The sequence below is a fragment of the Panthera leo genome, chromosome A2, assembly GCF_018350215.1.
Source record: "Panthera leo isolate Ple1 chromosome A2, P.leo_Ple1_pat1.1, whole genome shotgun sequence".
NCBI lineage: Eukaryota > Metazoa > Chordata > Mammalia > Carnivora > Felidae > Panthera > Panthera leo.
In genome coordinates, this window is record NC_056680.1 from 56,385,158 (window position 1) to 56,412,376 (window position 27,219).

Below are 27,219 nucleotides of genomic sequence, written 5' to 3' on the forward strand. Positions count from 1 at the left end.
CTGTCTGGCTCCTCTGTAGAAAATCACACACGTACGAGGCGCCCGGGTGGCGTCTGACCCTTGATTTCATCTCGGGTCATGATCTTGCAGTTGTGTGAGTTCAAGCCCCACGTCGGGCTCTGCGCTGGCAGCACGGAGCCTGCTTGCAATTCTCTCTCTCCGTTGCTCTCTGCCCCTCCCCCACTCACGCTGTCTCTGTCTCTCTCAAATAATTTTGAGAAAAAAGAAAAAATTACACACATAGATATAAGCACTAATGCCTTCCCATAGTTTCAGTGGGGTCTGTAAACATCCCAGAAGCATGGGGGTCTTTGGGCTACATAATCTGAAGTGTTTGCTGATTGGAGGAAGCCGGGCGGAGGACCCTCCTGGACAAGAGGCGGCCGGCCGTCCCGGCTCCAGGCAGCTCAGCACCTGCCCCTGCACTGACTCCCTTGCCGCTCCGCCCCCAGCAGGAAGGCCGGCAGAGGCCCTGCGGGCAGCAGGCGCTGACGTGGCCTTGGTGTCTCTTTCCAGCTGCGTGGTAGACGAGATGGATTTCTCCGCCATGGAGCTAGACGAAGCTCTCCGGAAGTTCCAGGCACACATCCGGGTCCAAGGGGAGGCTCAGAAGGTGGAGCGGCTCGTTCGAGGCGTTCAGGTTGGGGGCGAGGCAAGGGCGTGGGTGGGCGTGTCAAGAGGAAGGTTCCTGGTCTTGAGGCCCAGGGCCTGGGCCCGAATCCCCCTTCACCCCCTCCCCTAAGCAGGGTCAGGTGGCCTTGCCCTTGCCTGGGAAGATGAGGCAGTGGGCCCCTTCTGCATGCCAGGGGCTGTGCTGGTTATTGCCAGAAGCAGACTTTTGGACAGTCCGTCTTCCTCCAGGTCCCTCATGAGCATCACTCACTCATGAGCCCTTGTCCCCATCATCCGCCCATTCACAGAGGGCAGCCAGTCTCACACAGTGACCCAGAGCACAAGCTGCAGAGCCACACGGCCTGGCTGTAGCACCCGCTCCACCGCTTACTAGCTGTGTGACTTTGCCCTAAGGGACTTCATCTCTCTGTGCCTCACGTCCTTGCTTATAGAGTGGGGATAACGAAAGCACCTACCCTGGACAGAGTGGAAGGACTGAACCCCTTTGGACGTGTGGGCATGCTTAGCCCATGCCTAGCATGACAGAGCCCACAGTCAAGGGCAGCTATGACCCTACAGTCATTCATCCCGGGACTGTGTGCACATTGACTGGGTGGGATCCTCTGTGCCCTTGCTGGGTATATGGGACACACGAGTCAGCCACTGACCCAGCCCTCCAGGCTCAGCACCACTGGTGGGGCCAAGGTGGGGAATGAGGACACAATAGGAGGACAACTCTGGGGCCCTGAGGGGGGGGGGTTGTTCAGGCACTTCCTTCCAGGAGGACTTCTTGGAGGTGGCGGCACTAATGGAAAAGGCAGGATTGAAGCCCACGTCATCTGAGCTGTGATAGCCACTGCCTTAGTCCTGGCACCCCATGGTTCCTCTTCTCTGATCTGCCCCCCTCACCCAGCTCCCACCTGAAGTCCCCAGTGGATGGGGGCCTCTTGGAGTTTGGGGCAGGGGCGCACATTTGAGGCAATGAGAACAATAAGCAGAATACATTAGTGAGGCTGTTGCTTCAGCTGCTGTAACAAAGATGCTCCAGCAGCCGTGGCTGAAACAAGATGGAAGTGCATCTCCCTCTGAGCTGGCATGAAGGAGGCCCAAGCGGGCTCCCTTCATCTCAGGGTCCCAGGGAGCAGGGCCAACACCCACCACCACAGGGGAGAGGAGTGGGCTCTGCCTTTTAAGGTACAGCCTCGAAGATGCCCACATCCCATCTGCTCTTATCCCATTGGCCAGAACTTAATCACCTTCTGGGCTGCATCCAATCCCGAGGGAGACTGGGGCATGCAGTCCTCATCCTAAGAAGGCATTGCCAGCCTAAATACAGGTGGGAGGTATAACCAGTGTGAGAAGGAGAGAGTGGATAGAGCGGCCTTCTCCTGCCTGGCAGGTGTTATTTACCCCCGTTTACCAGATGCAGAAACTGAGGCTTGTAAGGCAGCACCCGGCCACAGCCATTAGGTGCCAGGGCCCAAGTGATGGTGGCTGCCGTGTGTGAGGGCTAGACCCACTCCCTGCCCTGACTGAAGTGGTCCTGACCCTGCTCCCCTCTCCCGGCCCCCAGCCAGCGATACTGCATCTGCAACCCTGGGGTGGTTCGGCAGTTCCGGAACCCAGACACCATTTTCATCCTGGCCTTTGCCATCATCCTGCTCAACACAGACATGTACAGCCCCAACGTCAAACCTGAGCGGAAAATGAAGCTGGAGGACTTCGTCAAGAACCTGCGAGGTGAGCGGCCCCGGGTCCCAGGCTGTGGCATACAGCCGTCCCACACTCTGCACACACACCCGGCTGGGCGTGGGGCCAGGACGTGAGTGCGCTGGGCGCAGGGCAGCACAAGGGAGCTGGGCTCCAGCGCACCCAGCCATCGCACACAAGGGCCTTGGGCGAGCACCGGCTCCACAGACACGGCACAAGTCATCCTGAAGAGGGCAGACTCCTGTCACGCTCCGTGACACACACTGGGAGCATGGACGGAGTGACCCACACCCGGGTCTTGTGCTGTGATGGTTTTAGCTTGTTTCGCAAAGACACACAGGGATTTGACAGGTGGGCAAGCTCAGCCCAGCTCGGGAGGGCCAGGCCAGACATGGTCCACAGAGGCTGATGGGGTGATGTGAGGGAGCACAGTCGGGAACAGGGCAGGAGCGGGGAAGCCAGGCAGGGGAGGGGCCGGGCAGAGAGTCTGTGCCACCATCCCTGCTGTGCCCTCTCCTGCACTCCGTGTTCCTCATGAAACTGACTTGACTTTTTTTTTATGTTTATTTTATTTTTGAGAGAGAGACAGAGTGGGAGTGGGGGAGGGACAGAGAGAGAGACACACACACACACACAGAATCTAAAGCAGGCTCCAGGCTCCCGAGCTGTCAGCACAGAGCCCGACATGGGGCTCGAACCCACGAATCGTGAGATCGTGACCTGAGCCGAAGTCGGACACAACTGACTGAGCCTGACTGACCCAGGCATCCCCTGATTTGCCTTTGGTGTGTATTTTTAAGAGGAACCTTATATAAGCACACTGTAAACAGGAAGACCGTGTCATTTGCCACACGTAGGCAGCCATTGTAAAAATGAATTCAGTGGACGAAAACACCAGGCCGGGGCGAGTGGCCCATGTTAGACAGGTGCTAACGGTGGGCAGCAGGAAGGAAGGCCTTCCTGGTGTTGTTGCAGAGGAAAGGAATTGGAAAGGAGACGGCTGTCTCCCAAGTGGCACCATGTTAGCTGACAGCATGTCCTCGTTTACCTGGAGTCCCTGCAGGGAGGAGGAGGGACTATGTCCCTTTCCTTGGGAAACACCAAGCTGCAGCAGGCTGAGATCCCCTTAGGGTGTCATTTTTTTTTAAAAAAGGAAAAAAGTTGGTCTGAATCAGGTCCAACTTTGTCAGCTTGTTGAGCTATTTTTTTTTTTCCTATCCAGTTCTTTAAGTCTTCTGAACTGATGACAAAACTTTAAGTTTTTGATCTTTGTTGCGCCATTTAAATTTCCTATAAAACCACCGCTTTGTCGCTCCCTTTCCTGGTCCAGGAAGGCCCGCCCCTCCCCCCCCCAACCGGGGTTTGAACAGTCCTGGTGCGCCCCCTGGTGGTGGGTACCCTGCAACAGGCCAGCTAATGGGGTGCCCATCCAGAAGAGTGCCAAGCTGCCCGCTTTTCCCAGCTGGGCTCCAGGACCTGATCAGTCAGGGAAGCCAAGGGGCAGGGCTTGGTTCAGACCAACCAGACGGCCATCCCCTGCCCAGAGCACTCACGGTGTGTGGCCCTCTGCTAGATCTCAGGGGTGCTGTGGACCCCAAGGAATTCAGGTCTTAGCTACAGTTCCCAGGAAGCTAAGGAGTCTGGGAATTTTCTTAATGGCAATTCAGCACCAGAGCGTGAGAGAGCAACCAGCAGATGCTTTGATGGGACAGGGGCTGTCTCTCCTCACGGGGCTGAGCCTGATTCTGGTCTTCACAGGGTCCCCGTGGCCTTAGCGTGTAGGCCTGTGCTCCCTCACTGCCCGGAGAGCAGGCTGTACGCTGCATGCTGTTGGTGACCCCATACACTGGAGTTTAAAGGTCTTTGCGATTTGACTCTGATTTTTTTTTTCTGCCTTTAGACCTCACCCACATAATTGGGACTCCCATATGGGGAACAACAGGAGGAGCAGCCTGAAATGATTAGCCCAGAGGAGAGAAGGCTCAAGGAGGGAAGGGTTGCTCAGTCAGATTCTGCCAGTCGGCCACCCTCACATCAGTGGCTTTGTCGTTTGTATCCGGCCTTGCACCCGACTATCCCAGCAGTCTGGGGAGTTATCATCCCACTTCTCAGGAGATCAAGCTGTCAGCTGTCTCCCAAGCCTGGACCGTTCCCTCCAAATCCCATCTTTTCAAGCCAGGAGCTCAGGAGTGTTCTGTTAAGTCTTCCTTGTGTTCAGAAGGGTAGCCAAGGCAGAGGGAAGGGATCTGCCCAAGGTCACATCCACGGGGGCAGGACTCTGGTCTCCCACAGCCTGGCTGGTGCTCCGTACCAGGCAGACATCCAGCTTGGTGTTTGTAGAGGAGACCTTCCCCCCCTGCACACACTGGGCGCATTTTCTCTGGAATTCCTCACTCTGGTTCCCCTGGGGAGACCCTCAGCAGGAGTGCATTTGGGGGGTTGGAGGGTAAGCAGGGGAGGAATCGCTCACCAGCATGGCAGCCAGACGAGCAATGATTTTCTTTTATTGATGTTTGTTTTTAAGTTTTCTAGATTGATTTCTTTTTAATGGCTATTATCCTCACATAGTTTCAAAAAAAAAAAAAAAACACACAGAGTAAGACAAGCTAGCAATCACATTCTTTGGTATTTACCCAAAGGAATTGAAAACCCCGTACATCCACACAAAATCCTGCACAGGATGTTTATAGCAGTTTTATTCATAGTTGCCAAAACTTGGCAGCAGTCGAGAGATGTCGTTCGGTGGGGGAACGGATACATAAACGGTAGTCCATGCAGACAATGGAATATTATTCAGCACTAAAAAGAAAAGAAGCCATGAGAAAACAGGGAGGAACCTTAAAAATGCATACCACCAAGTGAAGGAAGCCAGTCTTAAATGGTTGCATACCATAGGAGGCCAGCCACATGACCTTCTGGAAAAGGCAAAACTATGGAGACATATCAGAGATCAGTGGTCACCAGGGGTTGGAGGGTGGAGGGGCGGAGGAGGTGGAGCACGGGGGAGTTTTCGGGCAGTGACACTATTCCACCTGACTCCGTGGTGGTGGAGACGTGTCGGTAAACGTTTATTATCGAACGCACAACACCAAGAGTGAATCCCAATGTAAATTATGGATTTCGGGTGATAATAGTGTGTCAGTGTGGGTTCACTGCTTCTAATAAATATATGACTCTGGTGTGGGAAGTTGGTAGTGGGTGGGGGCCGGTGTTATGGGGAAATCTCTGGGCTTTCCCCTGAATTTTGCTGTGAACTTAATTGCTCTAAAACACAGTTCTAAAAAATAGTCTGGTTTTAAAAAATGTGTGGGGTGCCTGGTGGCTCAGTCACTTGAGCGTCCGACTCTTGATTTCAGCTCAGGTCACGATCCCGGGGTCATGGGATTGAGCCCTGTGTTGGGCTCTGCTTAGGATTCTCTCCCTCTCTCTCTGTCCCCCCCTTCCCTCTGCCACTCTCCCCCGCTCTCACACTCTCTCTGTAAAATTAAAAAAAAAAAAGTATGAACAGTGGGTAGCAGAGCCCCTCCCACCCCTACCTGTGTGCCCAAGGCCACACCCTCCCCCTTACAGTTCCATGTCGGTTCCCTGTGGTCGTCCTCATTTTCCTGGCAGCTGTGTGGTATTGCATTGCACCCGTGCAGGGATGGCTTAACCAGTCCCCTATTAATGGGTAAATGAGTGAATCCCAGTCTTCCGCTCTTTGGAAACCATGCTGCCATGAGTGACCTGGTCTGTGCATCACGGCCCATGGGATAAATTTGCCCTGGACGCAACCAGTGGCCCAGAGGGGCTTTGAGTGTATATTTGTGACCCTCCCACCAGCAGTGGCTGGGAGGCCCCTTCCCACAGCCTCGCCAACTGCGCAGGTTACCAAACCTCTGGACCTCTGCCAGTCTGTGGTCTGAGGACTGGCATGGGGTTGCGTTTCTCTCTTGAGTGGGGCCGAGTTTTCCTCACAGCAGTTTTTCAGGGTATAGCAGAAAGGGTGCATGCCTGTCGTCAGAACAACCCGGCTTCAAGGCCAGACCCCAGCTTCTGCGCACGTGACGTGGGACAACAGCTGGTGGCGCTGCTCAGGTGCACGGAGTTCTCACTTTCTGGGAACGCACCGCCGCTGCTCTGTCTTCTTCACGAGACCTCCGTGAAGTCACCCGTGCTCTTGGTGGCCTGCTTCACAGAGGACCCCCAGCACAGAGACTCGGTCCCACGGCTCGTGAGGGGCAAAGCAAGAACTTAGGCCCATGCCTGTGGGAGCCTGAAGCCACAAACACCAGCTTCACAGCCACCCCCAACCCCGGGCCCTTCCCGAGCCTCGCTTTCCCAGCTGCGGAATGGAGACGGCCACACCCACCCAGCCGGGCCATGGTCAGGATTAGCAAGCTGATGTTTATAAAGCCCTTGGAGCATGGCTGGAAGCTGGCACAGCCCTCTGCGTGCTGATCTGGGTAGCTATGCTGGCCTTGTCCTGGCGGAAGGATCCTAGGGCATTTCATAATTGACTGAAGGTGTTCAGTGGCTGTGGGTCTGGAAGGTCTTTGGTTCTGCTGAGGATTGATGAAAGGGATTGATATTCTGATTGGGTTTAGAAACTTGGCAAATCAGGGGTGAGCCTAGGGCCCCGAAGCTGAGCGGTGCCACAGCCACCCAGACCCTGGCCCGCCCTGATGCCTGGCTACTGTCTCCTGCCCAGGTGTGGACGATGGTGAGGACATTCCCCGGGAGATGCTAATTGGGATCTACGAGCGCATTCGCAAGCGGGAACTGAAAACCAACGAGGACCACGTGTCCCAGGTGCAGAAGGTGGAAAAGCTCATCGTGGGGAAAAAGCCGGTATGTGGTGGCCCTGCATCCCTGGCTCCCTCACTCCCACCCACCCCCCCTCCATGCGACCCCAGGCCTGCCCCACTGGCATTAGCTTTGGACAGGGGCCCTGATGCCATTTGGAACCTGGCTTCTTCGGGGCATAGTTGGGGGGGGGGGGGCGGTTCCTTTAGGTTTAGGGTGGCTCCTGCCTGATATTGGGGAATAATAACCATTGGCCCTGGGTTATATTTAAAGAGAGCCTGAGGCTCTTAAGAAACCAGCCCAAGTTGCGCAGTGGTCTCTTGGTGGCCTGGGAATGTCCTTATCGGCCTTCCCAAGTTCTGGCAGCGAGGAGGTCTCCTGAGCTGTGTGTGGATGTCTGGACAAAGGCTATGGGAACGTGCCTCTGGAGGGGTGCTTACCTACTCGGATGTCATCCCATTAGCTCCCTCATGTCCCAGGTGCATGCTTTGGATCATTAATATCTTTTCTTGTTTGTTTAATGTTTCCCACATAGATTGGATCCCTGCATCACGGGCTTGGCTGTGTGAGTATCCCTCTGCTTTTACATTCTGGCTGATATCCCACCCTGGGTTGGGGTTGGGGTTGGGGTGGGGGCGGGGAGGTCCACCATGTTCTGTGTTCACCTCCCTGCATCCCCTGGTTCCTGGATCCACAATTCTGGCTTGAGTTCCTTTCCGAGTGATAAGAAATTTGATTTTCATCGTTCTCCCAGCCTCGAACCTCTGCAGACCCAGACTGCAGCCACCTGGGGAGGGTTGTGTACCGTCAGGCCAGGGCAGATGGTGTCCCTCCCTCTCACCCGGCCCGGTTGAGCGCAGAGGCCAAGGCTTGCCTCCGACCCGAGGCACTGTGCCCAAAACAGATTAGGTTGATGGGCCATCGCAAGCCTGCCCACCCAACCCGCCCTCTGCCGCCCACACTCCACTGTCACCACCTTGAGCAGGTCTGCCTGCCTGCTCACCCCAGGAGCAGCAAGGCTAGCCTTGCAGTTACGTGGCACTTTCCTTATGTGTCCGTCTTTACCCTTCACCGGGCAGCCTGCACTGCAAGAGTCAGCGTCACAAACCTGTCTGCTCCCCCTTCTTCCCACTTTGGCCTAGAGACAAACCACTAGATGCTGCCATGGCCAGCCCTCACCCACCTCTCCGGCCCCACCTCCCACCACCCTCTCCCCTTCACCCTTTTGTTCCAAACGATGCCCCTCCCTGAGCACGCCAGCCTGGGCCAAGCCCTTCCTCCCATCTTCCTGATGCGCTGAGCTCGGGCCTCCCACCACCAGGGTACCCGTTGCAGAGTGAACCCTCCCTGCCAGCACATCCCCTTACTAACCTGCTGTCTCCTGCGTGAGCCTGGGTGCTCTCAGAGCCGCCACTGGGCCTCCCCAGTGACTTGTCACCGCAGCCCTTAGACACCATACAGGTTGTACCTGGCCTTGTGAGTGGCTCGGGCTTCGGCAGAGTGGGGGCTCACGTGAACCCATGGCAGGCGTGCTCCGCGTGGAGGCCCAGGCCAGGCCCCACGGGGTGGTGTGGCTGCTGGCCCAGGAGTTGGGGCAGGGAGCCATCAGAAGCGTCGGGATTCTTTAGGAGGGGCCTGGAATCCTCTCTCGGCTCTGCACCTTCCCAGTTGTGTGGCTGAGGCAAGTTGTTCAACCTCTCTGTGCCTCAGTGTCCTCATCTCAAGTAGACACTCTGGAGAAATCTTTGCCGGGACTAACAGGTTTATGTGTGTGATGGGCACTTTGTGGGGACTGAGAAATCACGAATTCCTCACTGTGGGGGCTCCCGTGTGCACGTGATGCTCTAAGACGTCTGGGACCTGCCTGAAGGAAAGGAAAGGAGGTGTCACGAGAGGCAGGGACGCTTTCCACGGCCCTTCAGGAGAGCTCCTGAGGAAGAGCAGAGAAAGTTGCAAGGAGTCCAGACACGTCTGCTGTGTGCGGTTGGTGGGAGAAGGCGTTTTCGAAGGCCAGGCCCACAGGCTGGGTTCCCAGCACACAGGGACTGCAGCGGAGGGGCCGGGGGCTGACGCAGCGCTTCCTCCCCATACAGGTGCTCTCTCTGCCCCACCGGCGGCTCGTCTGCTACTGCCGGCTCTTCGAGGTTCCAGACCCAAACAAGCCCCAGAAGCTCGGGCTGCACCAGCGAGAAATCTTCCTGTTTAACGACCTCCTGGTGGTATGTGGTTCCCCAGAGCGTGTCGTGGCTGGGACCTGTGGCTCGGGGTGGCCTTGAACTGCAGCTCCAGTCTCCCATCTGGCCTTGTGCGCCTGCGCTTGGGGAAAGGCACCCACGTGCGTGGGGTGGAGGTGAAGGGGATGGAGTCAGCCCCACGGTCTTGGGTTACAAGAGGCAGAATCTAACTCACAGCACGACTGATGAAAACGGGGCTTCGTCAGCTTATGTAAAAGCCCGGAGGGAGGTGTGGGGCTTCAGCCCCAACTATTTCTAGAAGCTTACATAGCGTCAGCGGGACTCCTTTATTAGGCTCTCTGTCTCTCAGCTGCGTGGGCTCCCTTTTCAGGAGCTCTGTCCACAAAGAGAAAGTCAGTCTCGGCAGTTGCAGGCTTAATCCTGCCCCCTCCCTGCATCCCCGGCCACCAGGGGGATTTTCTTGGGAAGAGTCCGGGCAGAGGTCTCACTGGTTCCCTTGCCCATGCCTGAGCCGCTCACAGGGGCCAGGCAGGTGCAGTGCTGTCTCATTGGCTAAACCTGGGTCACTGCTCACCCCCAGGAGTGCCGGGTGGCAGAGAGGGGGTTCCCCAAAAGGAAACTGCAGAGCTCTTGCCCAAAAAAAGGTGGCATGGATGCTGGCCACTGGGGATAAAGATGCCCCTGGAGACAACGGGGGGAAACTGTCCCTTGGGTCTTTGTCTCTCCTGCATGCCCCGGGCTTTCTTGCTAGAGGCCCTTGTCCCTGACCACTACCTGCCTGAGGACCAGCCACTTCTCTCTGACTGCTGAGGTTGGAATCTGGACCTGTGGGTTTCAAGTCTTTGTCAAGAGTCCCTGACCTCAAGCAAGTGACTTCAAATTCCTGAGCCTCCGTTTCCTCCTCCAAAATCTCTCAGGCAGTCACAGAGCTCAGGTGGGGTCCTGGGTGTCAGAGCCCGGCCTGGTGCCTTTGGGGTCATGTGCAGCGTGGCACCTGCCACCTCTCTGCTGAGGGGCTTCATCGCCAGCCAGGACGACCGCTGGGATTCACGGGAGCGGAAGCCAGCATCCATGTCAGGATGTGCCTGGACACACAGGCCTGCCCTGCCCCAGAGGCCTCCCGACCTCTGCACTGCCGAGAGGGTTTTGACGGTAGTCTCGGTCAGAATCCCGAGCGCCCAGAGTTGCCCCTGAGCGGTGCAGGCAATACGACTCAGCCTCTGTCTCTGGCTGCCCCCAGGTGACCAAGATCTTCCAGAAAAAGAAGAACTCGGTGACGTACAGCTTCCGACAGTCCTTCTCCCTGTACGGCATGCAGGTTCTGCTCTTCGAGAACCAGTGTAAGTCCGTGCTGGGGGCCTGCCGCGGCCCGGCCGCGAGTATGCGTGCTGGAGCACTCGTCCACACGTGGCCATGTGCCACGTGGCGGAAACGGTGTCACAACTCCCACCTTGTAGTCACGAAGTGCTGTGCTCCCCAAGGATCTCCCCCTGGGGATCTCCCCCAGCTCTCCCATGTGTGTTCCGTATTCCTGCTTCGCCAGCAGAGAGAAGGTTGCAGGCCAGGGGCCTGACGAGCAACAGTACCTGGGGAGAATTTGATAACATTGTACATGGTGGTGATTGCCTTTGCTTTTGCTCCTACGTCTTCTTACCGTGTGGTTAAGATTTTTTTAATTCAGGGCAGAGTGGATTTATGCCAATAAAATGTTGCCCGGAAGACACCAAGTAAATGGCACAGGTGATGTGCAAACACAGGCAAACAAACAGGTGCAGGCAAGGCCTGGGGGGCTGTAGGACAGGAGCCCGGTCCTGAGCGGAGAGCCCGGGTGCAAATGCGTCAGGACCTAGCGGTCCCCGGGCCGCATTCCCTTTGTCTGTAAAGTGAGGTGATAGCACCTACCTCAGGGACTTAGGTGAGTCCATACATGAAGTGCTTAGAGCAGGATTTATTCTTAGGTGTTATTGGAGTCTTCTCTGGGTATGAGTGGGCCATGAGGCCTGAGGACTTGGGGGAGGAGCTGACACCCCCACTGACTTTTTTCTGTTGACCTGGTCTTTCTCTGATACCCAAGCCCTTCCCTTTACCTTTCTCCCTCTTTGTCCCGTCCCTGTTGGAGGTCCCTGAGCTGTAGGCTGAGCCAGGCCTCCTGAGATGGGGGGTGAGGGGGAGGTCCTGTTGCCCTGCCCATTTTGCACTGGCCCCAGGGGAGGACCGTTCCAGTCGAGCGTCATGATATCTCCAGCAGCAGGGAAGCCCTCATCCTCTCGGACAGGTTGCCAAGCTACCGTCCGATCCACTTTCAATCTGCAGGTTGAAAAAGAACCAGGGACCTGTGCCTGGGCCATCCCTGCCTTGCCTTGGTTTCTACCAGGGTGGAAGGTGGCCTCAGGGAGCATGGTGCCACCCCACATCGTCCTGACCGGCAGGCCCTCTCTCCGAAGGGGTGGCAGTGGTTGTGATGCTCCCAGCAGTGGGCCCGACCAGACTGAATCCGCAGGCAGAGGCTGTGCCCTCCTCGTTTTTACATTCCCAGGGCTCAGCCCTCAGCCCTGAACCCAAGGTCCTGGCATAAGCCCAAGAGTCGACACTGACATTTCTATGGGACATGCCTTCGTAGCAGGGATCTCAAAGTGGTAGCCGTGGGTCAGTCGCAGCCCAGTTATGTGTTTGGTTTACACATTTTAAAAAATTTGTTGAGCTGATACTTAATATCTAAAATTACTAAAATTGGGGGCACCTGGGTGGCTCAGTCCACTAAGCGTCCAACTTCATCTCAGGTCATAATCTCACAGTTCGTGAGTTTGAGCCCTGCATCGGGCTCTGTGGTGATGGCTCAGAGCCTGGAAACTGCTTTGGATTCTGTCTCCCTCTTTCTCTCTTTGCCCCCTCCCCCCTCACACTCTGCCTCTCTCTCTTTCTCTCTCTCTCTCAAAAATAAACATTAAAAAAATTTAATTAAAAAATAAAATAACTAAAATTTTAGATATTTTTGAGTTTTCTTGAAAACCGAGAAGGTTTTTGCTAGGCCCACATTCCCACGTCATGTGGCTGTCATGGGCTGCATGCCCCTCCCCCCCCCCCCCCCCCCAACTCTGTTGCTCAGTCTCATGTGGTTTACTTCCTACATTTATGGGAACACACTAGGCATTTGAGTTCCCAGCCTTGACTTAGGTCTGAGCAAAAGTGGGATTGGTGTTTGGACCAAGAACCTCCAAACATCCAGTAGCTGATGCTTGATTCCCGCTGAGGAGAGAGGCGCTACCAGGGGACCAAAGCCACAGAGACTCTGTGAGCTTGGAAGTGGCACCAGGCAGGTCACAGGCCAGAAAGACCAAGCACTCAGCATAGAGTGCATTGAGTATGGGGCTCCCATGAAGCACCCAAGGGAACTGAGGGTCTGGAGGCCACTTGTGAGAGAACAGAGCTCAGTGTGCACTCAGAATTGCCCAGGGAGACCAGATAAGACTCCCCCCCGCCCCCAGTACAGGACACTGACTCTGACTCCCGGACTCCACCCCTGGCCATTCTTGAGCTTCAGGCAATGACCAAGGACCTTGACTTGAAGGGTCTAGTCTCCATGACCTTCAGGTTGAGGAAGGATGGGGGCCCTGACCTCTGTTCAGATTGGCCAAATCTGCCCCAGACTTCTCCATAGAACAACACAGACCCAAGTCAGGAGATGGGGATTTCCTGGCAGTCTCTCTGGTCTGCCCTGTGGATGCCTTTCCTCCCTGGTTAGACGTGTCTGCTGAGAGCCTGGACCCTTAGACTTAGCATTTTCTTGACCAGAGAGAGTGCAGAGAGCACCCAGGGATCCATGGGTTCTTCTCCTCCCCTTCTCCTTTGCAGACTACCCCAATGGCATCCGGCTCACATCTGCTGTCCCCGGAGCAGACATCAAAGTGTTAATAAACTTTAACGCTCCCAATCCTCAAGACCGCAAGAAGTTCACCGACGACCTGCGGGAGTCCATCGCGGAAGTGCAGGAGATGGAGAAGCACAGGATAGAGTGTAAGTCCCAGGCCCCCTGGAGAGGAAGAGCCAGCAGCCCCGGCATCTCATGGGACTTGCTGGATGCGGCCGTTGGCTCCCATCTGGTGCCAGGGACTCTGGGGCCCCACAAAAGTAAGGTGCCCTGGTCTCACCTAGCCTTCCCACAGCCCTGTGACAGGGCAGCCCCCATACCCGGGCCAGAGGAGGTGGCGTGGGGAGGGCAGCAGAGGCCTCCGCGTGAGAGTAAGGGCTTCCGCGGCCCAGGCCCATCCTGCCTGTGGGACCACATGGCATGCCCTGAGAGAGCCTGGTTCCCCCGTCGCCCCACGAGATGAGATTTCCCGGAGATCCGGAGCTGATCTCGTTGCACCTTGGTGTGCTTATTCTTCTTTCATCTTCCACGTCAGGGAAGTCACCACCAAGCCCATCCTGTGGGTTTCATCGGACCTGATTATCATCTTTTCTCTCCTGGCTCCAAGCCTCACTCCCTGGAGACACACAACTACCCCCACCTTTGGGCCCCTCCCACGGCAAGTTCGGGTTACCCCTTACTCGTCCACAGACCCAGGCCAGCCAGTCTCCTTGCCAGCCCTCAAGCCTGCAAAGTGACGGTCTTTCCTGCAGACCCCAAGACCCGTGCCTCTCAGAGTTTCCTCCTGGCTCCCTTTTGTCAAAGGCAGCGTTCACACCTTCTCTTTCTTTCCCAAGACAGCCGTAGGCCCTCACTTTTCCTCAGGCCAAACAGATGGCAGCTGGGCGCGATGCCGAGCCTGCACAGAGGGCCCAGGGCCTCCCCCTCAAGGCTGTGTTTCTCTCACTGGTCCCTCGCCCCCTCTGTTTCAGCGGAGCTCGAGAAGCAGAAAGGCGTCGTGCGGCCCAGCATGTCCCAGTGCTCCAGCCTCAAAAAGGAGTCCGGCAACGGGACGCTGAGCCGAGCCTGCCTGGATGACAGCTACGCCAGCGGTGAGGGCCTCAAGCGCAGCGCCCTCAGCAGCTCCTTGCGGGACCTCTCCGAAGCGGGTAAGAGCGGGCCAGGACCCCCTTCCTAGCCCAGCACACGCAGGACTCAGACCGGGCAGCTGGGGCACGCGTTGCGTGCCGGGAAAGGACCGCAGTGGCGGCTGGTGGCGGCAGGGCTCAGACGGAGTGCCGTTGGGTTTCCCGTGACTGTCCCCAGACCATAGTAGCATCTGACCACACAGCGAGGGCGTCCCAAAAAGGCCAGAGGAAACAGGATCCGGTTGTCAAGGCAGAACAGCCAGGAGGTTACCCCTATTCTCCCTTTCTTCTTCTAGGGGTTTTATTTATTCTTTTATTTATTTTCCGGAAACTGCTCTCACACAGAGCGAGCCAGGCCCCACTGATGGATGTGTCCCTTGTCCTCTGTGCTGCCGCGTCCCTGTGTTTTATGCTGATGAATGAAATGGAGTGAAGCCCTCGAAACTGTGTTGGAGACCCCCCTCTCCCACTGTCCCTGGTCTCATTTCCCTCACGGAGGTCTCCCTTCCTGGGAAACCCGGGCCCCCATCCGGCCCAGAGGCAGTGGCCGCGGCTGCCCCCTGGATGTCGGGGCGGTGGGGAAGGGGGGGAGCCCTGGCACAACCGTGGTTTTTGTTACTGTTTCTTTGTTTCTGTGTGTGTTTATTTGCTGCCAGCCTCTTAACCCCTAAGCAAGCAGCACCCCTCGAGCCTCCCAGATTTCCCAGGGGAGGAGGTGTGTCTAGAGCATCAGGGAGCTTTTGGGGGCAGCTCGCCCGGCCGGGTCCCCCGGGCCAGCCGTCCGTGAGTGTTGTTTAGCCTGCTTTGCCTGCAGTGCTGTCAGAGAAGCTGCGGAGGGACAGCCCCTGAAGCCCCCCAGTCACGTCTCAACAGGCAGCTTCTCCTGGGAGGAGGCTCCAGCTACAATGGAGCAGAGGTTACAGGACGTTGTCCCACAGAGGGCACACGGCTCTGGGTGTCCTGGCTCTAGGAGCCTGATTGCAGGCCCTGGGTTGTCGGAAAAGACCCTCTCGGGCCAACATCAGCCGCCTCCTCTCCAGGGGCCCGGCAGCCCCCTCCTCTTCTCAGGGCCTCACCCGCCCCACCCTGCCTCGGACATTACCTCGTGGCCAGCCCTGGGCCCCGCTACTAAAAGAGCCTGCTCATGACTCCATCCCACACCTGTCCCACCGGCCGCACTGCCTCCCTCCAGCTTACTCATTTCCCAGAAATTTTTTTTCTTTTTTTTTTCTTTTTTTGAGTTGGAATTTTTTTGTCCTTATTTTGTCCTGTCATTTTTTTTTTCATAGTAAAAATCAGAAATCCATTGCCAGCATGAGGGTTCACCCAGGGTTTCTCAACCCCAGCACCATTGATGTTTTGTGCCAGATAATTCCGTGCTGTTGGAGGGTGCTGTCCTGTGCACTGCAGGATGTTTACCAGCATCCCGGGCCTCTACTTACGAGATACCAAGAGTATCCTTCCCCCCCCCACCCCCAGTCATAACAGACAATAATGTCTCCAGAAATTTCCAGGGGTCCTCTGGGGGGCAAAAATCACCCCTAGTTGGCAAAGTGCCACGGGTTGAGAACCACTGGTTTTCCCTATGGCTTGTTAAACCCAGCTAAACGTAATTGGACAGCTCTGGGCCTCTGCAAGCTGGTAGCCGGGACCTCTGTTTGGGTTTGTGCAGTGGCGTTAGGCCTGGCCTCTCTGTTCCCTGATGCAGCACCTGGAGGGCGGATGGGTCCCGTCCAGTCCCTCAGGTAACAGTGGCTCTGTTGAAACTGAGGCTCCCAACGTGGCCAGCCACACCTAGGACTCCAGCTCCTGGGGGTCAGATAGAGCTGCACCCCAGTCCTGTGTGAGGGACAGAGTGCTGAGGTTCAGCTGCTTTCCTTCTATCGTCACTGTTGCCGTTGTCGTTTGGACATTCTGAACTAAGAAAAACTCTAGGGATTGAGTCTTCCCAAGAGACCATGTGAAGAATCCCCCAGGAAGGCAGCCCCCTGTCCCCAGGAAGCCTGGAAGGTGTGTTTGAGTCCTGGCAGCTGCCAAGGCCCCAGACTGGGAGCCCTCCACGTGCAGTCTCCAGAGGGAGACCGGCCAGTGTCGGCAGCCATCCAGGAAGATGCTGGGCTCAGCACCCGAAGACGTGCCCCGGACTGGGTCGGAATGAAGCTCTCCGGAGGCATCGTCGCTCTCCCCACCATGGCCCTCACTAAGAGGGCTGCTGGAGAAGAGGCAAGGCCTCGGGGATACCCTCTCCCTTCGGGAAAGCTAGCGCTCAGTTGTTGGCACGTCACTGCTCTGGGGGCATCTGCCCTGGACCTGCAATCACACGTCATTTCAGGTGACGACACACCTCAGACGTGGATCCCCCCACCCCCCACCACCAATTCTCTCCACACGGTCTTCCTTCATCCGGGATCCATGCTCATTTCAGTGGCACCAGAGCCCTGTCGGCCTGCGATCAAGGGCCTGCGTGGACCGGGGACACAGGTGTGACTGGGGCCTTAACCCCTGGCCCAGATCAGTCAAGTCATGATGGACGCTATCCCCAAGCCCCCAGGGTCCTCCTGCCCCTCCCAGCCAAGCTGCCCAACATCAGTCTCCAGAGAGAGGATGTCTCCTAGAGGCCATGGGACCTGCCTGCACCTGTCATTGCTCCGGGGCCTACCCAGAGACCTGCCATGTTCTGCCCCAGGGAACCCGGGAAGCCCTCTCAGGGGAGATTTGGTGGCTCCTGGTGGCCAGTGTCCAAAGCAGCACCTGCTCAGCCTCCAGCATTATTAAGGACCACAGGGTGGGACCCTGGGTTGAGAGCCCTTGCTGCATTCTGTGCCGATACCGAGAAGCAGGAGAAGGCTGTGAAGAGCCATGCTTGGAACTCCTTCCAGACGTGGTTACTGATCCTGGCCACAGTTGGCCTGGCAGGGCCTGATCAGGTTCTGGGAGAGGCACTGGGCAGGGCAGGGCTCACCTGTGGCTGGTGCAGGACCCCCCCCCCCCCCCAAGAGAGAGGGAGTGTAGCGGGAGATAGAGTGCAGGTGAGGGATAGTGTGGGTGCATGGGCGAGAGCCACTTTCCCAGCATGCTTCACCTCCATTAGCACATGATGTGCACCTGTGTGCACACACCCAGACACAGGTCTATAGCAAGCAGGTGTCTGTGGGGTGTGCCCATGACTAGGGGCTCTGGGACTAGACTGCAGACAGCAGTGAGGTAGGGATACCTCACATCTCATGCTTATTTGGGAAGTTGAAAAGACGGATTCTGAGAAACTTAGCATTACTCAAAGACATCCAAGTTAAAACTGTCCTAAGTCTTGGCCCACTTGGGGGCAGGAAGAGGAGGGTTTTGTTGTACTTCAGGTCAGATACCACACAGAGCCCCCAAACCTAGCTCCAGGCCTGGCCTAAGTCCCCTTGAGAGAAGCACATCAGTCGGAAGACATTGCTGGGCACTGGTGGGGCAGGCTGGCCTTACTGTGTCCCTGGTTTTCAGTTAGGGGAGCCCTCTAGGCTTCGAGGGGCCAGAGAGCTGATTTTAAAACCACAGAGACAGCAGAGATCTGACGTCAGCATTTCTGCATGGTGCCACAAGATCCCGAGTGTCTGATGCTCACGTCTACCCTACTCAGAGGAAGGCGCGTACCCATTTCACAGATGCAGAAACTGTGCTAAAGAATCAAAGGAATGCCAAGTGGGGTTACCTCTTCAGCCAAAGAGCCTCATTCTGCTCTATGTCCCTGGACTACTGTGTTGGGACAAAAAGCAGGAAGGGAAGATGGCCAGCCTCTCTTCTCATACGAGCTGAAAGATGAGGATATGTGATGACCCTCATCTTTCTTCCAGCTGGGAATAAGGGCCAAGTCCTACGTGGTTCTCCCTGGTCCTCAGCAACTGGTGGAAAACACTCTTGCCCTAATCTTCTGTGTGGCCCTGTCCTGAGTGAGCTCTGAAGCCCTCTCACACATGCCAGAGTCAAGCAAAGTTCCCAGCTGGGACTCAGGTTTGGGGGTTGGCAGGCCAAGCAAAGGGACCGAATGTCCCCCGAGTCCACTGTTGTATGCCCAAGATCAAGGCTCCGTCCCAGTACACTCAGATGCCACGGTGAGGCCTGAAGGACCCACAGACCCACTCTCTACCCTGCACAGGGCCAGCTTCTTGGCCACAGAGAGGCACGTAGCAGCCTTTCCATCTTTCAGGCTCCTGGGCTCACTCAGCCTGCATTCCGCTCAGAAGGCAGCATGGCCAAGCTTCCCAGCCCCAGAGATGGACAGGCAGACCTGGGTGTGAGTCCCGCTCGCTCACTGTGGAATTGGACAGTCGGTCCATGAACCTCAGCCTCCACCTCCTCCTCCTCCTTGGCACAAAGGGACACCTGTACTGCATTGCTGCGGGGCTTGACCAAGAACAAATGTATTCGGCTCGTGGCCAGGGCTGCACAGGTGGAAGCCTCCAGAACATCAAGTGGGCGGCCCCTTCTCTGTCCCCTCTTCCTATCTGCTTTCCTGAGGGCTGAACAGAGACCGGACCCCGAAGCTTGGGCACCCACCATTCTTGCCAGCCTCAGTGTCCTGCAGGAATCCATGGAGAGGGCCTCCAAAAGGACCCTGGAGGCCAGGCTGAGCCTTAGGCCTCCAGAACCAAGAAGACACAGCCTTCCTGTAACACAGCCAACATATATTGAGTGCCTACTATATGCCATGTGCCGGGGGGTAGTAGAAAGCCATCGGCAGGCAGCGCTCACAGCTGAGGGAGCACTTGTGGCATCCGGAAGGGCGGTACCCGCAGAAGGGAAGCAGGACTCTGGGCTCTCCCAGCAGACCCTGACCCTGCCTCCTGCCCCTGGCCAGGGCACTGCACAAACCAAACAGTTGGCTCCAGAGGCACCAGCACATTTGAGCTCCCCAGAAGGAAAAGACAGGACACCAAGTTTAGTTTCCTCCTAACCATCAACCCCACCCTGCCTGCAAGGGGGGAGATGTATATGTATGTGTAAATATGCATATACATATGTATATGAAATCCACGCAGTCAGGGCCGCACAGGACCACATCTTGTTTGTTTTGAGCCATTGGAGAAGCTGCCCCTGTCCCATCCCCTGTTGGCAGGTGGCTGGAGCACAGGGCATCTGGCCCCGGCTGTGCACGTGCCCCAGCCCACCTGGAGGCATCCCCCCCACCCCCCCCCCCACCCCCCCACCAACAGACTGCCAGTCCAGGAGAAGGGGTATCAAGTTGGGGCTGGTTGAAAACGAATTTTTTTCTTTGAACTCCCCCTTCTTTTTTTTTCTTTTTTTTTTTTTTTTCTTTTGAAACTCATTACTGCCCTCCCATGGGCTTCCCTACGGAGCCAGTCCTCCGACCCTCCCCCCGGCCTGCGGCAGTGGTGACCCAGGGCCAGGCAGGCGGCGGCCCGGCCTCGTGTCCGTGTCTAACCTCTGGTATTGCATGTTCTGGGCAGGGAAGCGAGGGCGTCGCAGCAGTGCGGGATCGCTAGAGAGCAATGTGGAAGTAAGTAGGAAGCGCCTACGTCCAGCTGGCTGTCGTGTGTTGCCTCCCCGATCCTTGGTTTATATCTGTTGTCTTTTTTTTTTTTCGTTTTTTTTTTTTTTTCCGTTTTGCTCTTCCTTCCCCCTACTGCACAGAGGCGCAGACACGCCCCGTCCCCCATGCCTGCCTCAGCCCCAGTGCATGCCAGCTTCCCCCCTCCTAGAATCGCCCGTGCCTCTCACCGCTTGTTTGGGCTGGACCCATGGGAGGTGGGGGTGGTTCTGGATTCCGTGTTTTAGTTCCCGCTTAACCCCGTCCCCTGTGGCCCCCCAAGCATGGTTAACATCCCGGCTCCCTGGCACTCCCCCACCCCCACCCCGGGGCCCCCCGCCTGCCGACACTGCTCCTGGGCGGGAAGCACCGCCCGCCAGGCATCTGTGCACCCTCCACCCGCACTGTCGGGGGCGGGAGGGTGGGTTTTGCCCATCTCTTGACTTCCATACTCCGCCATCCCCATCGCTTCCTTCCTGGAGTTCCGATTGCTGTGTGTCTGCAGTCAGGACATCATGGAATTGCTTAGCTAGCTCGGGGGAGGAAAGCCATGAGAGGAAGAAAAAATTCCGTGTGGATTTCATGAGATTTCATTCATCTGCCAACCATTTCTATATTACTGTTCACATCGTAACCTCAGCTTGCAGACCTTTTTGTTTCCTTCTTTTTCCTTGTTTGGTTTGCAGTAGGTAGCTGCAGTGAAATGCCTAGGCAGCCCCCCCGCCCCTCCAACAAGGACAAGGTTCCCCGAGCCCCCCGCCCCGGTCCCTACCACCAGCTTCCCAGAAAGCTCGGGGCCCACACAGGCAGAGCAGATGGCGCAGTTTCAGCAGGAACGGGGTTCTTCTTCATGCACATCAGCCCAGCCTACTCCACGCAGCACATGGCGCTCACAGGCACCCCCGGGCCGGTCGTTCTGATCCGAAAGCTCAGGCCGCCTTCCGTATCAGGACGAGAGCAGAAGTCACACTTGTGCTGCTGCTGCTGCTTTGACCAGACAGGAGCGTCCCTCATCCCCTACCCCATCCCCACTCCTCTCAGTGGAAGGCCACCCTGGGTCCCTGTGGCCCCCAGTCGCGTGAGCGGAGGTGGCACTGACCCAGCCTCACCCAGCCCCTCCCTCTGCAGCCAGAGAGTTAACTAAGGCTTAGCAGTCAGTGGGTGAACTTTTTTACATAAAAAAAAAAAAATTCATTCTGACATAAGTGCTGTAAGGTCTTTTAATTTTGATTTCTATGAATTTCCTTTTTAGGGGTCCATCATTAGCAGTCCTCACATGCGCCGGAGAGCTACATCAACACGAGAGTGTCCATCTCGCCCACACCAGACTATGCCTAACTCATCCTCCCTCCTGGGCTCCTTATTTGGGAGTAAGAGAGGGAAGCCCCCTCCCCAGGCCCACCCGCCCTCAGCCCCTCCCCAGCCACCCCCCCACCCACCGGGCCTGCCCCACGCGCAGCACTCTGGGGCCAGCCACCACCAGGGGCCTGCTGAGGGCCCGCCGCAGGCCCAGGTGCACGGGCACCACGCCCAGTACTGCCACGTGCAGCAGAACCCGCCCCCCTACCACCACCACCACCACTACCACCCCCCCCAGCACATCCAGCACGCACACCAGTACCACCACGGCCCCCACGGGGGGCACCCACCCTATGGGGCCCACGTGCACAGCCACCCACCGCTGCCCTCGGCCCACGCCGGCCACCCGGGCCACACGGGCCACGGCCACGCAGCGCACCACCACGGGCAGCCCCCCGCCCCGCCGCCCCCCACCAGCAGCAAGGCCAAACCCAGCGGCATCAGCACAATTGTGTAGACAGCCTGGGCGGGGTCCCAGACTGCCCCGGAACACCTGCACACCACACAGAGCCATGCCCAGGGGCGGCCGGCCTCAGACCAGACCCAGGGCACCTCTGTTTCCACCTCTCCCCTCTGCTCCCCGCGGCCTGGATGGAGCCCTCTGAGCCCACGGGGCTTGTGTTGCAGGGAACAAAGTTCACGATCTCACTTAGCGTTGGTGTCCTGGGTTCCATCCACTTGGACCCAAGGGGTGGGCCTCGGCCACCATCAGCCTTGAAAACGGCGCCACCGGCCACGTAGATGTTGAGCTGTCCCCCACCCCAAAGCAGCCCTCAGCTCTGCTCCCCAACTGTACACGCATATGAAAACCCAGCCTAGGAAAAGAAGAAACGAGACACAAAAACCAGAGACAGAACAAAACAGAACAAAAACAAAAACAAACCAAACTTGCTGCATTTATTGCTCTTTTATTGACAATGGGCAAAAAATTAAGTAGACCTGATATGGTTGATGAAAATACGTAAGTAAACTTTATATAATATAAATATATAAATATATAAATATATATATATATATACTGTATAGGTAGTATTTGTGTGTGAAAGGAAATGTCTCAGTCCACAAAATTAGCAATATAGACTTTCCAAGGAGCTCCACTTACCCGCTAGGAAGACAGTATCTTACATGAATGTGAGAGAGTAAACCAAAAACGTAAACGCTAGGAACAAATTCAGATACTTCCATATTTTCATAAAAAAAGAGGAGAAGTCCCTCCAGGGACTGGCTAAAATCTTTACGCAATCATTACTAACTGTGCCAAGTAACATAGCATCTAACTGTTTAAAAAGTCCAATATTGCTTTGTATAAATCCTTATTTTATTAACAGAAAACTATCATAAGTAATCAGTATTATAAACTGCTCTGTTATTTCAGGTAAGCAAATAGATACAAATGCAGGAAACTCTACAGTAGCAACTCAGGACAACTGGTTAGGAACTGGTTGTCTGAGGATATTGGTTCCACAGATTCTTAGACACTTTAATGGCTGCGATAACTGTGAATTTCCATGATCCATATTTCTTTTATATGCATATGATTTAATGCACACTCATTCAGAGTCCTCTCAGGGGGGCACCCATCCACGGCAGAAGTGTTCATCTCCAACATGAGGGCGGCCAGCTCCCATACTCGCCTCCCCAACACCATAACTAACTCATCCTGTCTCCAACTGCCACAGGCACCACTCCCACCCCCACCCCCACCCCCACCCCAGCGAGTTTCCGCCGGGAACCGCTCCAAACCCGAAGGCTGATTCTAGCATGTAGCAACCCAGGGCGGTGTGTGTGTTTCCCATTTTGTTTTCTGAGCGGTAGCCGCGATCATCGTGATTCCATGTGGCCATGTGCTAGCACAACCCCTGTGTCCTCACCGTGGCCCCTCTGACCCCCACCTCCCGGCCGACGAGTGCCGGCCCTCGCCAGCGAAGCCCCCGCTGCCTTCTCATGGTCCAGTTAGCTGCCAGGGCATCACATGACTCTCAGCTGTGCTCTTGTCGCTTCCGTGTTGTGGTGACACCATCCACTCCCCTGGGGCCGGGCGCCGCACGCGTCCGGTTCTGTGACTGAGTCACCCACGGGCCGTACTTTGTAGTTTCAGCCTTTCGAGCCACTGCAGCCGCCAGTGCTGTGCTCCTAAGCCGTGGGACCGGAGGACTGCCCCGCGGCCCCTGCCCCGGCGGAGAGCCCTTTCAGAAAGGGCGAAGCTAGTGCTGGACTCCGCGGGCCACAGGCTCCGCACGCCGTGGACGGCGTGGTGCGCCGTGGCCAGACGGCAGGACGACCGAGGGGAGCCCACCTGGCGGGCCGGCCGGGGGGGGGGGGGGGGGGGCCCGCCCGTTTCCCTCCCCACCCGCCCCTTTGTCATATCATCGAGGCCACCATACCAGCAAATCTGCAAACCGAGCACTTTGTTAATCTCCACAGAGAGCAAATACAGCAATCTAGAGTTTAGCCTTTTTTTTTTTTTTTTTTGGAAGAAGTGTGACTTTAACCTGCCCACCTTTATCTTCCCATCGTGTCGTGTTTCTCTCCCGGGCACCTGCTCGGAAGGAGGGACGTGTACAAAGCACGGGTGCGTCTGATCTGGTCCAGGCCAGGCTGGTGGGAGGCTCCCCGCTTCCACCGGCTCCTAGATTCCTTGGTTTTCCTGCAGAATCAGGCTCCCCGAGGCGTTCTCTGTCTTGCGGTTTAAAGGTTGTTGTTCTGACCAGGAGAAGTCAAATTGTACTGCATGCCATCTGGCGTCAGTCGTGTGAGGCCACACTCTATGTATTGTGTATTTGCAAACTATATCAGTGTTACTGTTGACAAATAGTTGAAGTAAAGTGATAACATATTAAATATGTCGGCCTTTCTTCACCCTCTGTACCGATAGTAGAGTCTACCTGTAAACTCGAGGTTGTTCCAGAAAAGATGCAGGCTGTTTGGCACAAGGTTGCCCTTTCTGAAGGGGTGACCACCGATGAAAAAGGGTGGACAGCAAAGCCGATGGGGTCGGGTTGGGGGGCGCTGTCTCCATCGCCGTCCTTCATGCACCACGGGCCACTCAGAACCCTTACTTCCAAAACTGCCGTCCGTGTGTCCTGAAGCGTGGTCTGGCGGCCACACGGCCGGATCTAGCGAAAGGGAGCTTCTCGAACCAATTCCCTTTCTCCCCATGTGTCCAACTTTGTATAGCGTGTTGGGCTCAGGTCAGCGAGGCTTCATCATTCTTTGTTTGATTTACACACTTACCGTGGGAAGCGTCTCCAGGGAGTGTTTCCAAGGAGGCTGGAGCCACGCTGCCCGGAATCTCGTTTGGGAAGCAAAAACTGCCGACAGATTGCTTTCCCGCGCCCCACCCCCACCCCCTGGGTGGCGCTCTCGTGGGACTGTTCTTTCTAGACCCCAGCCTGCCATAGGGTCAGCGCTGTGGGGGCCTGCCGTCCACCCCCCACCCCGGGGATAGGCAGCAGGACGCCGAGCAGGACGTTTGTGTCCTCCTTCCCCACCGTCGGGACACACTTGGGACCTTTCTCTCAAGTCGTGCAAATTGTTCCAGTGAAACGGTCATTTCCGACACGAGCAGGAGTAGAGGAAGCGGCAGGTAGCACCACAAAAATCTTTTCTGGGACAACAATTAAATCATGTGTTTGTATTTTTTTTTAAGTTTACGAATGAATTGTACAACAATGTAAAAATAAAGTTCATCCTAATATGATGTGCACATCTTGCTTAAAAATGTCTTCAGTCACCCAGCGTAGAGCGATGTTTCCATCACGTGCTGCATGCAGAAGAAGCCTCTTGTTTGTCTTTAAAACGAGCTGAAAAGACAGCAGATATGTAAACACGACCCTAGGTGTTGACTCAGCACTCCCTGCAAAGCTGGGTCTCTACGGGTAAGCATGCATCTTACGGTTTCGTTGTAAAATACCATCACTCTTCCTGCCTGAAAACTGAGGAATTTTGTAAAGTATCTCCAATAACAACAATAATCCAGGAAACAGATTTCGAGACGGATCAGTGCCAAGTGGGGGGTGGTGGAAAGGGACAGGTGGGAGGAGGGGCGTGTGCCTCTTTCTTACCCACGAAGGGCGCACGTTAGCCTAACCGCGGTCGCATCGAGGTCCCGCACAGGACCCGTCTCCTCTTGGGAACTGTCGTCCACCTTCTAGTTGTTTTAAACGGTTAGCATCAGGTCTTGACTGCAGACCTTCCAAAGACTTCGAGAGACACCTCCCTCACCAGAGGCCCGGCACCCGCTGTGTAACTTTGGGCAGGACAGGAGTGCTTTTGTTTTAACACGCGTTCTGTTTGTGAGTAGTAACAGACTCTATTGATGTAAAACCATAGCTGTGATCATGTGGAGAAATCAAATAAATCCTTTAAAACTCTCGGGTTTTTACTGTTTCTGAAAAGCCCAGCTGTTTCCCTATTGAGCAGACACAGAGAGCTCTCCAGGTGACCAGCGTGGCCCGTCCTCATCATGACTGCTGTGGGCAGTAGCTCTCCTGGAAGGTGTCGGTCTGGCTCTCATCGAGGGTGCTGGTATATGAGACTCAAAGGTACATGTCACAACATAGGCACGGATGGTGTCAAAGGTATTTAATTTTTTTTAATGTCTATTTTTTTTTTTTTTTTTGAGAGAGAGAGACAGGCAGAGCTCGAGTGGGGGAGGGGCAGAGACAGAGGGAGACACAGAATCCAAAGCAGGCTCCAGGCTCTGAGCTGTCAGCACAGAGCCCTGTTCGGGGCTCGAACCCACAAACCGTGAGATCATGACCTGAGCCAAAGTCTGACACTTAACTGACTGAGCCACCCAGGCGCCCCATCAAAGGTAGATATAATTTCTAGCAACCTGCAGCCAATTTGAGGGCTTCCATTGAGTTAGAGAGGAGATGGGTCCTTTGGAGTGTTGACATGGACTGGGAATGACGTGGGGGAACCAGTCCTCAAATGGTTGAGGAGAGGTTATTTTACGAGGTCAAAGCAGCCCGTTCTCCCACGCGATGATTAATGCGATGTGCAAAAACCAGGAAGGTGAGGGGCACCTGGGTGGCTTAGTTGGTTGAGCATCTCACTCTTGACTTTGGCTCAGGTCATGATCCCAGGGCCGTGGGATCGAGCCCCATCAGGCTTCGCCCTGAGCGTGGAGCCTGCTTGGGATTCTCTCTCCGTCTGCCCCTCTCCCCTGCTCACATGCGCTCACTCTCTCTCTCTCTTTAAAATAAAAAATAAAAACAAGAAAAGGAACCCAGGAAGGTGAATTCTGCTTTACCTGTGAGAATGGGATTGGCCTGTGCGATTTCTCCTTTCCTGGAACCAAATTCAGCTCCAGGGAATGCTACCTTAAAGTTTCCGTTTCATTCCATAAAGTGAAGCAAAACCGGTAGATCTAATTTGTGGACAAGAAAAAAGAAACTAGCTGTGGCCTGCCCTTCATAGAGAAGTGAATTGTGATCGAAAGATGTTCTCTGATTTCTGCAGCTCGGCAGTCATTCCTTTCCCAGCTGGTGAGAGGCTCTTCAGCAGGTGAGGCTGGTTACTGAAAAGCCCGAGACACTGAGCTCTGGTTTTGTCTGGTGCCACCATTCACGGGGCTGCACTCGCCAGCTGCTTGGTGTAGGTGAGCGGCTAGGCCAGTGCTTCGAGGTGATGATTCTCGGTTTTGTGTTGTCTCCCCCGCCCCCACCGACAGACTGTGAGCCCCGTGGGGGCCAGCGCTGCATCTGATGCACTTCTCTGTGTCCGAGGACCAGCACAGGACTGTCAGATGTCAAAGCGCATCTGAAAACAAACTGATGGTTGCAAGGAGGAGTGGGGTGGCGGGGGGGGGGGTGGATGGTGGTCACAGCAAAACCACTGGCTGATCCTAGCGTATCATCATCATGGAGTGCCCGAGGGGGCTCAGTCGGTTAAGCGTCCAACTCTTGATTTCGGCTCGGTCATGATCTCAACAGTCTGTGAGTTCGAGCCCCACATCAGGCTCTGTGCTGACAGCTCAGAGCCTGGAGCCCGCTTCGGATTCTGTGTCTCCCTCTCTCTCTGCCCCTT

The 27,219-nt window shown here is 55.9% G+C and overlaps 1 protein-coding gene across 1 annotated transcript; it reads left to right on the top strand.

Annotated features, from left to right (window-relative positions):
• The first annotated feature begins 301 nt into the window (after positions 1–301).
• On the top strand, positions 302–23,368 carry LOC122213135 (IQ motif and SEC7 domain-containing protein 1-like). The gene is made up of 10 exons (XM_042927322.1): positions 302–640; positions 2,172–2,352; positions 7,013–7,152; positions 7,643–7,672; positions 9,201–9,326; positions 10,543–10,642; positions 13,155–13,316; positions 14,142–14,318; positions 19,748–19,797; positions 21,080–23,368. The coding sequence occupies exons 1-10, from the start codon at positions 302–304 to the stop codon at positions 21,641–21,643; spliced, it is 1,869 nt and encodes a 622-aa protein (XP_042783256.1). The 3' UTR covers positions 21,644–23,368.
• Positions 23,369–27,219: the final 3,851 nt, after the last annotated feature.

Excerpts from the sequence above, each read along its gene's own strand:
- LOC122213135 (XM_042927322.1), top strand. The coding sequence starts at position 302 with ATGGGGGTCTTTGGGCTACATAATCTGAAGTGTTTGCTGATTGGAGGA. Across the intron at positions 10,643-13,154 it reads TCTGCTCTTCGAGAACCAGT|ACTACCCCAATGGCATCCGG; the intron begins GTAAGTCCGTGC and ends TCTCCTTTGCAG. Across the intron at positions 19,798-21,079 it reads CGCTAGAGAGCAATGTGGAA|GGGTCCATCATTAGCAGTCC; the intron begins GTAAGTAGGAAG and ends TTTCCTTTTTAG.